This window comes from Ipomoea nil, unplaced genomic scaffold (assembly GCF_001879475.1).
Source record: "Ipomoea nil cultivar Tokyo-kokei standard unplaced genomic scaffold, Asagao_1.1 scaffold0317, whole genome shotgun sequence".
NCBI lineage: Eukaryota > Viridiplantae > Streptophyta > Magnoliopsida > Solanales > Convolvulaceae > Ipomoea > Ipomoea nil.
The window spans coordinates 3,826,366-3,838,589 of record NW_017616745.1 but is presented as its reverse complement, the minus strand read 5'-3'; the positions used below and the strand labels follow the sequence as shown (position 1 = coordinate 3,838,589).

The 12,224-nt window shown below is 38.9% G+C and overlaps 2 protein-coding genes across 3 annotated transcripts; both read left to right on the top strand.

Annotated features, from left to right (window-relative positions):
- LOC109170041 (phospholipase A I) lies at positions 1 to 7,418 on the top strand. Of its 2 annotated transcripts, XM_019318986.1 has the most exons (19): positions 1 to 518; positions 549 to 851; positions 1,210 to 1,357; positions 1,582 to 1,660; positions 1,762 to 1,915; positions 2,027 to 2,236; positions 2,317 to 2,562; positions 2,682 to 2,844; positions 2,925 to 3,185; positions 3,305 to 3,426; positions 3,790 to 3,951; positions 4,034 to 4,202; positions 4,333 to 4,469; positions 4,920 to 5,058; positions 5,222 to 5,422; positions 5,534 to 6,005; positions 6,081 to 6,297; positions 6,389 to 6,478; positions 6,726 to 7,418. In XM_019318986.1, the coding sequence occupies exons 1-19, from the start codon at positions 294 to 296 to the stop codon at positions 7,179 to 7,181; spliced, it is 3,954 nt and encodes a 1,317-aa protein (XP_019174531.1). In that variant the 5' UTR covers positions 1 to 293; the 3' UTR covers positions 7,182 to 7,418. The 2 variants fall into 2 exon arrangements, with proteins under 2 accessions (XP_019174531.1, XP_019174523.1); XM_019318978.1 differs by having other exon boundaries at positions 1 to 851.
- Positions 7,419 to 9,316: 1,898 nt separating this feature from the next.
- On the top strand, positions 9,317 to 12,073 carry LOC109170033 (cardiolipin synthase (CMP-forming), mitochondrial). Its single transcript, XM_019318965.1, has 8 exons — positions 9,317 to 9,915; positions 10,380 to 10,446; positions 10,521 to 10,595; positions 10,790 to 10,841; positions 11,179 to 11,264; positions 11,359 to 11,433; positions 11,596 to 11,690; positions 11,783 to 12,073. Exons 1-8 carry the CDS (start codon positions 9,410 to 9,412, stop codon positions 11,871 to 11,873), a joined length of 1,047 nt encoding a protein of 348 aa, XP_019174510.1. The 5' UTR covers positions 9,317 to 9,409; the 3' UTR covers positions 11,874 to 12,073.
- Positions 12,074 to 12,224: the final 151 nt, after the last annotated feature.

Genomic DNA, 12,224 nt, shown 5'->3' with positions numbered 1-12,224 from the left:
CATTCCAATCAGAAACCGTCCGGTCCGTTCCGTTCCTTCGGAGAAAACAATAACTGAAAAAATGGACTCAACGCAGTAGAGAGAGAGAGATTTTCTCTCTAATTCTCTAGATTTCTCTGTACTGTTATATATACATACACTAATATATGCGGACACATCGAATCGATCAGGCTCTTGGTCTCCGTAAAATCCGCGGATCCGGGTCGCATCCAGCAATATCCATTGATCCGATTGCGGCCACTTCAGTATCTCTAGTCTAGTCTAGTCTAGGGAGATAAGGTCGTAATTCCGCAATGTCATGGGGTTTGGGGTGGAAGCGTTCATCGGACGTCTTTCACCTGACCCTGAGCTACGGCGCCGACGATTTCCTGGATGACGCTTCGCCGACGTCATCGCGATCGTCCTCGGCGGCTTCGCCGTTCGCTGCATCGGCATCGCCCACGGCGGCGTTTCAGGATGGGCAGCAGTTAGGGTTTAGGATTGAGCTGGATTGGAATGCCGGCGATGATGAGGATCAGGTGGCGCTGAAGCTTCAGTCGCAGGTGATGGTGGCGCTGCCTTCGCCGCAGGATACTGTGGAGGTGGAATTGATGGCGAGGGGGGAGGAGGGTGACGGTGAGGTGGGGGTGGAGATGAGGGTGATGAAGCGGAGAGAGCCGTTGCAAGGGGTGGTAATGTGGAGGGCTGGCGGTTCCGGCCAGCAGGGTGATGGAATGGGCGTGCTCTTGAAGTTGATGAGATCGAATTTCTCTAATGGAGTCGGGACGGGTGCTGATGGGGAACCTCTATCGAGCTGTGCTGAGCATTGGAGGAGTGTCACTGTTGTTAGCCTCGCCGGCCTTGGACTAACAGTGAGTTCCTTTTACCTACATTTGAGCATTGTACTAGGATGCCTTTAGCCTTTTTTTTCCTGAATGTACTTCACACTTTATCTTATGAGGGAACTATTATACTCTTGCTGAGATTTTAAAGTAACTGGATATTGGATACTGACTACTGAGAAATTGGAATGCTATATTAGTTTCCGAAGTCTGGCAATGAGGAGAATTTCATGAGGCATACAGTAGAAACCTGATGCTACTGTATCATTACTATGTAGTACAAACTGTAAATATCCAATCAGTCTATTTCTTAACCTGAAGGATTTTGCCTCTGGATTTAGTTTGATTATATCAGACAGTCTTTTATACCATACTATACCATCTGCAGGGGTTGCCTGTAGCGATAAGCCAATTGCCTCTTCTTGAAAGGCTTTACCTTGACAACAACAAGCTTGCAACTCTGCCACCTGAGCTTGGTGAGCTGAAGAGTTTGAAGGTTCTAGCTGCTGACTGCAACATGTTGGTCTCTGTCCCTGGTAAGCTTGGAACTGCATTGGGTAGTAATAGATTTGGACACATGTAGCTGTGTGAACTACTTCATTGCAAGCACACGTACATCATGTTTGTATTAAGCACTGAAATAAAAGAAAAGACAAATATTTAGTTCTTCTATAAATCTATAAAATTATGTGAATGACCTGACCTATTCATTGTTTTTCCATTAATGCCATTTCTTGTTGTGCTTTGAAATTCTGAATAGTTGAGTTGAGACAGTGTGTTGGACTGGTTGAATTGTCACTTGAACACAACAAGTTGGTTAGGCCGCTTCTTGATTTCAGGTCTTTCTATCAACTTTTTTAATACCTTCAATTCAATTCTCTGATAGACTTTACATCAATTTGTTCTTGAGGTTTATTGTTTTTCTTTGGCTCAATGATAGGGCAATGACTGAGTTACGTGTTCTGAGGCTATTTGGTAATCCCCTAGAATTTCTTCCTGATATATTACCATTGCACAAATTACGCCACTTATCTCTTGCCAATATTAGGATTGTGGCAGATGACCATTTAAGATCAGTTAATGTGCAGATAGAGGTAAAGATCATTCTTTCTGAAGTCCGTTTATTCTTTTTATGTTCCCCCTCTTTTCCCTTCATCGCTTTGGCTTTATGAACCGGCAATATAATTTTTTTGAATTCATTGCAGATGGAAAATACTTCTTACTTTGTTGCTTCTCGACATAAACTCAGTGCCTTCTTCTCTCTCATATTCCGCTTTTCTTCTTGTCACCATCCTCTGCTAGCATCTGCCCTAGCAAAGATAATTCAAGATGATGGAAATCGTATAGTTGTTGGAAAAGATGAGAATGCTGTAAGGCAGCTCATAAGTATGATAACTAGTGAGAATCAGCATGTGGTATGGTAGCTTGAATTGTTGGAGTGCCTTTTGTTTTAGTTTTTTCAGATTTGAGGTATAATTGATTATCATTTTTTCAGGTAGAACAGGCTTGCTCTGCTCTTACATCTCTTGCCTCAGATGTCTCTGTTGCAATGCAGTTAATGAAATCTGATATCATGCAACCTATAGAAAGAGTACTTAGATCTTCTAGACCTGAGGAAGTTATATCTGTTTTGCAAGTATTAGCAAAGTTGGCTTTGGCCTCTGATACTGTTTCTCAAAAAATGCTGACCAAGGATGTATTGAAGTCATTGAAATTATTATGTGCTCACAAAAATCCTGAGGCAAGCCTTAATGATTGTTGTTTTTGCTGTTTCATTCAAATAGACATATAGATATATTCTCTTTTTGCAAACCCTACTTTTTTGCCTTTTTATCTGAAAAATTTGTTATTGTTGGTTAGGTACAAAGGTTAGCTTTATTTGCAGTTGGAAATTTAGCTTTCTGCTCAGAAAACCGGTGTGTTCTTGTTGCGCCAGAAAGCTTAAGGGAACTTCTTCTACGCCTGACTGCTTCATCCGAGCCACGCGTGAGCAAGGCTGCAGCTCGAGCTCTAGCAATTCTAGGTTGATTTTCTGGAGACAATAGCTTGTTATATTTGGAATCTTATTTTGGATCTTGTGGGACTTACTTTTTGCCACATTAGGGGAGAATGAGGTTCTACGGCGTGCTATTCGAGTCAGACAGGTGCCCAAGCAGGGGTTACGCATACTTTCAATGGATGGTGGTGGAATGAAAGGTCTGGCAACTGTAAGAATTCTTAAGGAAATTGAGAAAGGTACTGGGAAACGGATACATGAGCTCTTTGACCTTATTTGTGGCACATCAACTGGTGGCATGCTTGCAGTCGCTCTTGGAATCAAGCTGATGTCTTTGGAAAAATGTGAAGAAGTATACAAGGATCTTGGTGTGTTTTCTCTGAAACAAACTTAATTTTTGCCTCTTCAGTATTTTTGTTTGTTTTATCATGGAAATTCCATAACCATATCTCTCCTCCATACATCCCCTTTGTGATGCTCTTTGCAGGAAAGCTCGTATTTGCTGAACCTGTTCCGAAGGACAATGAAGCAGCATCTTGGAGAGAAAAGCTGGATCAACTCTACAAGAGCTCATCTCAGAGTTTCCGAGTCGTTGTACATGGATCTAAAGTATGTGATGGCATTTAGTGTAGTTATTTGCTTTCTTTTAGTTTAAGTGCAATTACAATTTTAATTGTCTCTACTTCTTTAGTATGTTTAATATTGAAATAAAAATAAATAAAATAAAAAATAAAAAAAAGTTATCAGGGTGCCTGATATTTTCATGCTAAAGAAATAGAATTCTTTGAATGTGCTTTTATGTATTTGATAATGTTTTGAAATTATATTTTTAAAAGAAAAATTCAAAATGATTTTGGAATTTGTTATTTCATGGTGAAGTTTTGCTAAGAAGTAAGAAATGCGAATTAAATTATTTTTGGATGAATCTTTCATTATGTCATGAAATTTGGATAACATGTTATCTTCTTCCAGCACAGTGCTGATCAGTTTGAGAGATTGTTGAGGGAGCTATGCACTGATGAGGATGGAGATCTTCTTATAGAGTCAGCAGTGAAAGGCATTCCTAAAGTTTTTGTAGTGTCAACTCTGGTCAGCGTGTCACCAGCTCAACCCTTCATATTCCGAAATTATCAGGTCTAATATGAATTAGCATATGACCTAATGATCCAAAAGTCAGTTATGGAGTATTTATGAAATTTCCTCATTTTGATTGCAGTACCCTCCTGGTACGCCAGAGCCGGCAATAGGGGGTGTGGGAGCAGCAACTACTGGAGCTCAAGTTGGATTGAAGCGTAATGCCTTTATTGGAAGCTGCAAGCATCATGTTTGGCAAGCCATACGTGCATCATCTGCTGCACCATATTATCTTGATGATTTCTCTGATGGTACCTTCTTATGTTTGCATAAAATTGAACACCTTCTCTTTCTCCTGAAGTTGGTTGTTTATTAAGGTTTTTGTTGAGCATCTTCTGCTATTTTACACTCTGTTTCTTCTTTGAATATTAATTTCTGCAGGTGTATATCGCTGGCAAGATGGTGCTATTGTAGCAAATAATCCTACTGTTTTTGCCATGCGAGAAGCACAACTATTATGGCCAGACTCAAGAGTTGACTGCTTAGTTTCAATTGGATGTGGTTCTGTTCCAACAAAGGTAATTGGTTACATACGAGACCCCGTTTAAGGTCTTAAATCTGCTTTCTATCTCTCCCTTTCTAGGGAATTTTTATGGAACTTCTGAGCATGTTTCTGGTCATGAGTTGTGAGCAATAAAAGAGATACGAGTACATATAAATTTGGGCATTTTGAACATAGTGGAGTGAATTTTTAGTGAGTCGGGGTAAATTTAGTTTCCAATTGGATAAGTCCTAAAAGTTTGCTGCAAAGCAGTACAGATTGTCCAGTTCTTTGTTTAATGCTTTTCCTTGTATTTTCACTTGGATTCTTAGACTTGTGTAACTACTCATGTGGTTTTATGGACCAGGCTAGGGCTTACTTGCTGTTATTGGTGGAACTTTGGTTGAACATAGTACTAGTTGTTGATATTGCCTTTCTACTTTAAATCTACATTTATTTGTTTGCATCTATCTTCCTGCTATGTTAGGTAAGGAAAGGTGGATGGCGATATCTGGATACTGGTCAAGTGTTGATTGAGAGTGCATGCTCTGTTGATCGGGTGGATGAAGCATTGAGTACATTGCTTCCTTTGCTTCCTGATGTGCATTATTTTCGTTTCAATCCAGGTAAAATTAATAGTTTTATTTTCATTGAACTTTATGTTAAAGGCAGTTTTGCTTTGGCAATTACCTCTTGAAAATTTGGCAGTTATTAAAGATACCAGGAGTTGGTGACTTTTGAGTATTTCACCATATTATGCCTAGCAGACTAAATATTCTTCTTCTGCAGTTGATGAACGTTGCGATATGGAGCTTGATGAGACAGATCCTGCGGTTTGGTTGAAATTGGAGGCTGCAACAGATGATTACATTCACAATACATCTGCTGTTTTTAAAAATCTCATTGAAAGATTGTTAGCAAGCCCACATGATGAGAAACTATTCGATAGTTCAAAGTCTCAACATCTCCACAAAGGAATGAATTCAAAAGGTGGTACTATGTGCTGGATCCTTTTCTAATACTCTGTATTAGCTTTCTAGATTTTATTGATAAGATAAATTTTTGAACTTACTGTCTCACCTCTGATATTTATGGTTTCAGATGAGAGTAGCCCCTCCTTAGGTTGGAGGCGGAGTGTCCTCCTTGTGGAGGCTTCCAATAGCCCAGATTCTGGAAGAGTATTTCACCATGCTCGCTCGCTTGAATCGTTTTGTACCAGGAATGGGATAAGGCTATCTAGTTTTAATGGTATACCAGGAATTGTAAAAGCCACTGGATCAAGTTTCCCAACACCCTTTGCATCACCTTTATTCACTGGGAGCTTCCCATCAAGCCCTCTCGTATACAGTCCTGATTTTGGGCATCATAGGGCTGGTAGAATTGATTTAGTGCCGCCTTTAAGCTTGGATGAACTTCAATATGCAAAAACAGGTGTATCGCCTCCCGAGTCACCTGCTAAACGCCCACACTTTTCTATGCCCATCCGATCTTTGTATGAAAAATTACAGAATTCACCCCAGGTTGGAGTTGTGCACTTGGCACTGCAAAATGACATGTCTGGCTCCATAATGAGGTTAGAGGTGCCATCAATGTTTACCTGTTTGAAGTTTCCACTGCATCTCTAATCTTTTGTATTTTTATGCTGTAGTTGGCAGAATGATGTATTTGTAGTCGCCGAACCAGGAGAGCTTGCAGAGAAATTTCTTAAGAGCGTCAAATTTAGCTTGTTGTCAATGCTGCGAGGTCGGAGGAGGAAGTATGCATCAGTCATCAACGGTATCTCAAATGTTGCGGATCTGGTTTCATTTAGACCATTCTTCCAAATTGGAGGCGTTGTTCACCGTTATATAGGGCGACAAACTCAAGTATGCTTTGCTGACACCCACCTTTTATTTTTCGGCAAGTCATTTGTTTTTAGCCGCTTGCAAGTTAATACTTCTCTGATGTTTTCTGAAGGTCATGGAAGATGACCAAGAAATCGGTGCATACATGTTTCGTAGAACAGTCCCTTCGATACACTTAACCCCAGACGACATTCGGTGGATGGTATGTTATCTGATACTATATTTGTTTTATTTTTATTCACCCAAACACATACATTATATATATGCATAGGTTACAGAGTACTTATTAGTCACAGTTGTATGCTACTGCATTTTGCGGGTGCATTCATACTCTAACCACAATCCATTCTTCCATGAATTGCTGAAACCGAAACCGAAAAGTTCATTCAAATTATGAAAAAATCACCGGTGTCTCAACTGTTTCTATGTGATGCCTTTTTCATTTCCAGGTTGGAGCTTGGAGGGACAGAATTATAATCTTCACGGGTATATACGGCCCTACACGAGCTTTAATCAAGGCATTTCTAGACTCAGGTGCTAAAGCCATTATATGCCCTTCCACCGAGCCTGATGAAACGCAGTTGTCAACCTTTCACGGTTCAGGTGAATTCAACGCATTAGAGAATGGAAAATTTGAGATCGGGGAAGAAGAGATAGAAGACGAAGAAGACACCGAACCTTCCAGTCCAGCTAGCGACTGGGAAGACAGCGATCCAGAGAGAAACAACGGAGGGGGGCGAGCAAATTGCTTATGGGATGACGACGAGGGCCAGTTGTCACAGTTCGTCTGTGAGCTGTATGATTCTTTGTTCCAGGGCGGTTCGAGGATAGACGATGCCCTGAAACAATCTCTTGCCACACTTCGCACCCTGAGGTATTCCTTCCATCTCCCCAGTGTAACATAGTTTCATCAGTTGAGTTGCCATTGTCCCATTGTCCCTGTAACAGAGGGGAGTGGGGCAGGGTCCGCGGGGATAGGGATGGGGAGTATACTCCCCGCCCCGTTGCTATTCCTAATTCTGTAGTCTAAATTAAGGCTTCTGTAGGGGGTTCCCCAGACCCCAGTTATACTACTGTGTAAAGAGCACCATATGCTTGTATTTTAAAAGAGTACAGAAAAGGGAACTTTGATTACTGGCATTTAAAAAAAAAAAAAAAAAAAAAAAAAAAAAAAAAAAAAAAAAAAAAGGAGAAGAAAACACTATAGAGTGTGAGATATGACGAGAAGAAATTTTTGGATTATAAGTTATAAACGAGTGGGGTAATTGTTTCAATTTTGAGTATATTATACAATAATAAGGGATAAATTGAATATGAGTTTTTTTTTTTTTTTTTTGTTATTATTATTGTTGTTGTTGTTTGTTATTATTATTATTATTTGTTTTTAATTGAGTTAAAACACACTATCTACTCAATATTCTCAACCTCAAAACATTTGGCTCATCATCAAGAAGAATTAAAGGGCATGTTTGGTTATTATTGGCGGATCCGCTAATTTTCATGGTCAAAAAATCAAAGCCTATGGTGTTGTTTGACAATCAACGGTTAGCGGATTGTGTTAACGGTTAGTAAATAGCGAATTGTGTTAACGGATTTGACTATCGATTTATAAAAATATGTTTGGTAAAATTAGTTGTTTAAGTTAACGATTAACATGTAAAATGACCTAAAAGGGTATACATACATACATATATATATATATATATATATATATATATATATATATATATATAATAATAAATAAAGAAGAAGGATGAGGGGTGCGGCTCCCTTTTGTTTTCTCACTTTTCTCACATCGGTGTGAAAAGTGGAGAAAGAATCTTGAGGTTCCTATAAATGGAACGTCAAGGCTTCATAAGTTTTAGTCGTGCCCATTCGAATTCGGCTGGGCATGACAATGAAGAGCCTTTAAACTCCTCATATCCGCTCATTTATGATGAGTCTTAGATGCTTTTTATTGTCATGCCATTCGGCTGTGCACGACTAAAACTAAAAAATAAATTAAAAAAATTAACTATTTATAGGAGCCTCAAGGCTCCTTCCTCACTTTTTCCATTGATGTGGAAAAACAAAGGGGATCCGCATGGTTCCCCTTCTTCTTCTCTTTTTTTTTTTTTTTTTTTTTAAAAAATTATTATTATTATATGTATACCTTTTAGGTTATTTTACATGATAATCACATATTTTTACAAATCGTTGATACAAACTCGTTAATACAATCTGCTATTTTCTAACCGCTAACATAATTCGCTAACCGTTGATTGCCAAACAAAACCTTTGTCAGAAGAGATATAGGTGGACATCAGTAGGGTGTTCATTCGGTTAATAATCAAATCAACTAATTTTTTAAATGTTTAAGTATTAATCTAATCGAAATTTATATTTTCGAATTAATCAATTAATCCAAATATTCTAGTCTAATTTTAAAACCCTTAAAATTTATAAATAAATTTTGTAAATTTATAATTTCACACCATAAAATATTCATTATAGCAAGACTAGATACCCAAAATGGTTTCTCAACTCACAAATTGGTCTGACTTTCAATTTCAACTAATTAAGTTCTTAACTTTGCAATTTTGACACGATTTGGTCCTCCATCTAGTTGACCGTTTGTTGACCGTGATCGACGATCTCCAGAAGAACCTTCAGCTCTCGTCGGAGCATGTGGAGGCCTCCAGGATGACGTTGCACCGGTTCGGAAACACGCCGTCTTCTTCGCTCTGGTTCGAACTCAACTACATTGAATCCAAAGGGAGTATGAAGAAAGGCGACCGGGATTTGGTAGATTGCTTTCGGCAGTGGATTCAAATGTAACAGTGCGATCTGGAAATGCAACCGGAACCTTAAAAAATCGACGATAGACCATGAAATTATATATATATTCTCAAAAATCACAGTCAACAAACGGTCAAATAGACAGAGGACCAAATTGTATTAAAATTACAAAGTTAAGGACTTAATTGGTTGAAATTGAAAGTCGAGAATCAATTTGTGAATTTATTTATTTGTTTGTTTTAAAAAAAAAAAAAAAAAAGTGAAGTGGCACGTCGGAAAAGAATCCAAACGTGTCATCTCCTTCCTCTCTCTCTCCCTAAACCCCTCGCAAAATCTCCCTCTCGATGCCGGATCAATGGCTATTTTCAGATCACTCAAAACGCTAATTTCCCGCACCAGAAACAGAAAGCCCGGCGATCCTTCCAGAACCTTCTTCACCACAACTTTCTCTTCCTCATTCGTGCCGCCTCTCTACACCGACCCCTCCGTCTATCGCCGCCGCCGCCATTTCCTCGCCCGCCCTAACTTCTTCTCTCCCGCCGCCTTCACCGGCGCCACCACCATCGTAGCCAACTCCTGCCCGCTCTTTCTCTCCTCTCCTCCCTGGAAGCTCTCCCAATCCGCTACTCCTCTCCACCTCCAGCCCAACCTCGTCCTCCTTCGAGTCAGAGCTCTCAATTTGAAGCTTCCGTACAAGCTAGGGCTTCAGGCGACCTCCTCTGCTCCGAGACTGCTCCTAAATGGGCCCCAGGAGAAGCAATTCGCTGAATCTCACCTCGTTGCTGAAATTAGAGATAGCTTTGTCAATTTGCCTAATTTCATTTCGTTCAGTCGATTGCTTTCCGGCCCATTACTCGCGTGGTATTGTGTTTTATCCCATATTTTCAGCTTAAATGCGAGGATATATGGGAGAATATATGTAAAAGTTTCTCATGACTTGATATCATCAATTACACTGCCAAGATATGAAAATTATTACTTCGATATGCTATATTGCTATCATTTGTCGAGTTTCTTATCGGCCTCTGCACTGGAGATTCTGAGTTGGATTTACTATCCGGAAGCAATTAATATACAGAATATGTGCACTTGTTTCTGGAATCTGATTGTTCCTTTATGAAAAGCATTATAATGTTTTGAATATATTGTACTCATTCAATCTATTGAAGTGCATAGTGCTGTTGGAATTTCCATTAAACATATAGTGAAGTAGGACATTTATGGAACTGCCACGCAGGAGAACTAACAACATGAACATTTCGTGCCATGCTTCAATTAGGCTATAGTTAGCTGTATTGAAATTTTCTTTAAAAAATGCTTTGCAGGATGATCACACAAGATATGTATCTTCCTGCATTTATTGGGCTAGCCATATCTGGTGCAAGTGATTGGGTATGGATTTTGTTTCTCTTTCTTTTCTTATTTAAAATTTATGTCCCTTCCTAAAGTTTTATTTCCCATTGCAGCTAGATGGGTACGTGGCCAGGAAGATGGGGATAAATTCTGTAGTTGGTTCCTACCTTGATCCGCTTGCTGACAAGGTAATAATGGAATTCCTTGCATCAGCTCTTTCTGCTCTATCAATTAACCTATACTGCTGTATGAAACTCCTATTTTTCTCTATTTTTATTTTATTCTAATGTTTCAGTGATGCAGCAGAGAAAGTTTCCGTCAGGTCATTTATTCGTTGTAAGGCTCAATTTGTTAACTAGCTCATGAAATCTCTTTATTACAGGTGCTAATTGGATGTGTTGCTCTAGCAATGGTAGAGAGGGATCTTTTGCACTGTGAGTGGATGTTTCAATTCCTTTCCCAGTATTTTCTTAATTCCTTTTCTGCTATGTCTTGTCGCCTTAGTGCTTTAAAGGCCGCATATATGAGTTCTTCTCAGTTCTCAAACCGTTCTGTATTGTCAGTGGAATTACTTAATCATCCCATGCATTATATGCTCCTCTTCCTTTTCTCCGTCATTAGAACCTATTTTCCTTTCTCTTTCTACTTCAGCATGATATGCAATTGCCTTTAGTGAAGGGTGGAAAGAATAAACTTCCCTAGCGAATCAAGATTTGTTCAATATTGCAAGATGCAAACTTTGAAATGGGTCTTTTGTTTTGCACTGTGAAGCTGGACTCATTGCACTTGTTGTACTACGCGATGTTGCCCTCGTTGGTGGTGCGGTTTACCAAAGAGCTAGCAGTTTGGGATGGAAGGTGAAACAGGATATGCCTCGAGTGTTGTCATCAGCCAATCTTAGTCTTGATTTTGATTTTTTTTGTTTTTTCCTAATTAAGATTTCTTTACCAGTGGACAAGTTGGATAGACTTCTTCAACCTGGATGGAATGCGTCCCCATAAAGTTGAGCCTCTCATGATTAGCAAGGTATTTCTCTATTTTCTTTAGCTGGATTATTTGGTTAGCCATCTGTGAGCAACAATAGGAGAATGAATAGTTATCTTTAAGCCTTTAACTTTGAGTTTTGGTGAAGTTGAGAAAGAAATTTGATTATTAGCGATCTCTAATCTGATTTGGTGTGCTTGACAGATAAACACTGTTTTCCAATTGGTCTTAGTTGCTGCAGCCCTACTTCAACCTGAATTTGGTAACGAGGAAACGCTATCATATATCAAATATTTAAGGTATCCAACGAAACACCCACCGTATTTTCTCTCTCAAATTTCGCATAAAATATAATGAAATTGATAGCATTACACCTTTTGGCTTGATGCAGTTGGTTAGTTATGTTAACGACAGTAGCTTCAACTGCTGCATATGGAGCACAACACCTCAGGACTGGATCTTTACCCATAAAGAAGAGTTAAAGGCACGTTTTGAGTTTTGACTAACTTAAAGTTTTTGTTTCTCATCTCTTTTCCCCTTTTCTAAAGGAAATAAGCCATGCCTGACTACTTTTTCATGTTAAATTTTACTGAAAACATGTCATCTGAGCTTTTGTTGTATATTTGCAGTTTTACATGTAACTGTGTAAGAAATGTTATAGGAGAACTTGAATTTAACGAAAGAGCGTTGACACGTTTTTTTGGTACTCCTTCTGTACTATTTTATTTGTCTTACTATTCATTGGTCAATCCAACTCTTTCTTCTTTACTTATTTCTATTAGCATTTTTTTTATAATTTTTAAATTTGATTTTTTTTGTGTTTAATAGTACTT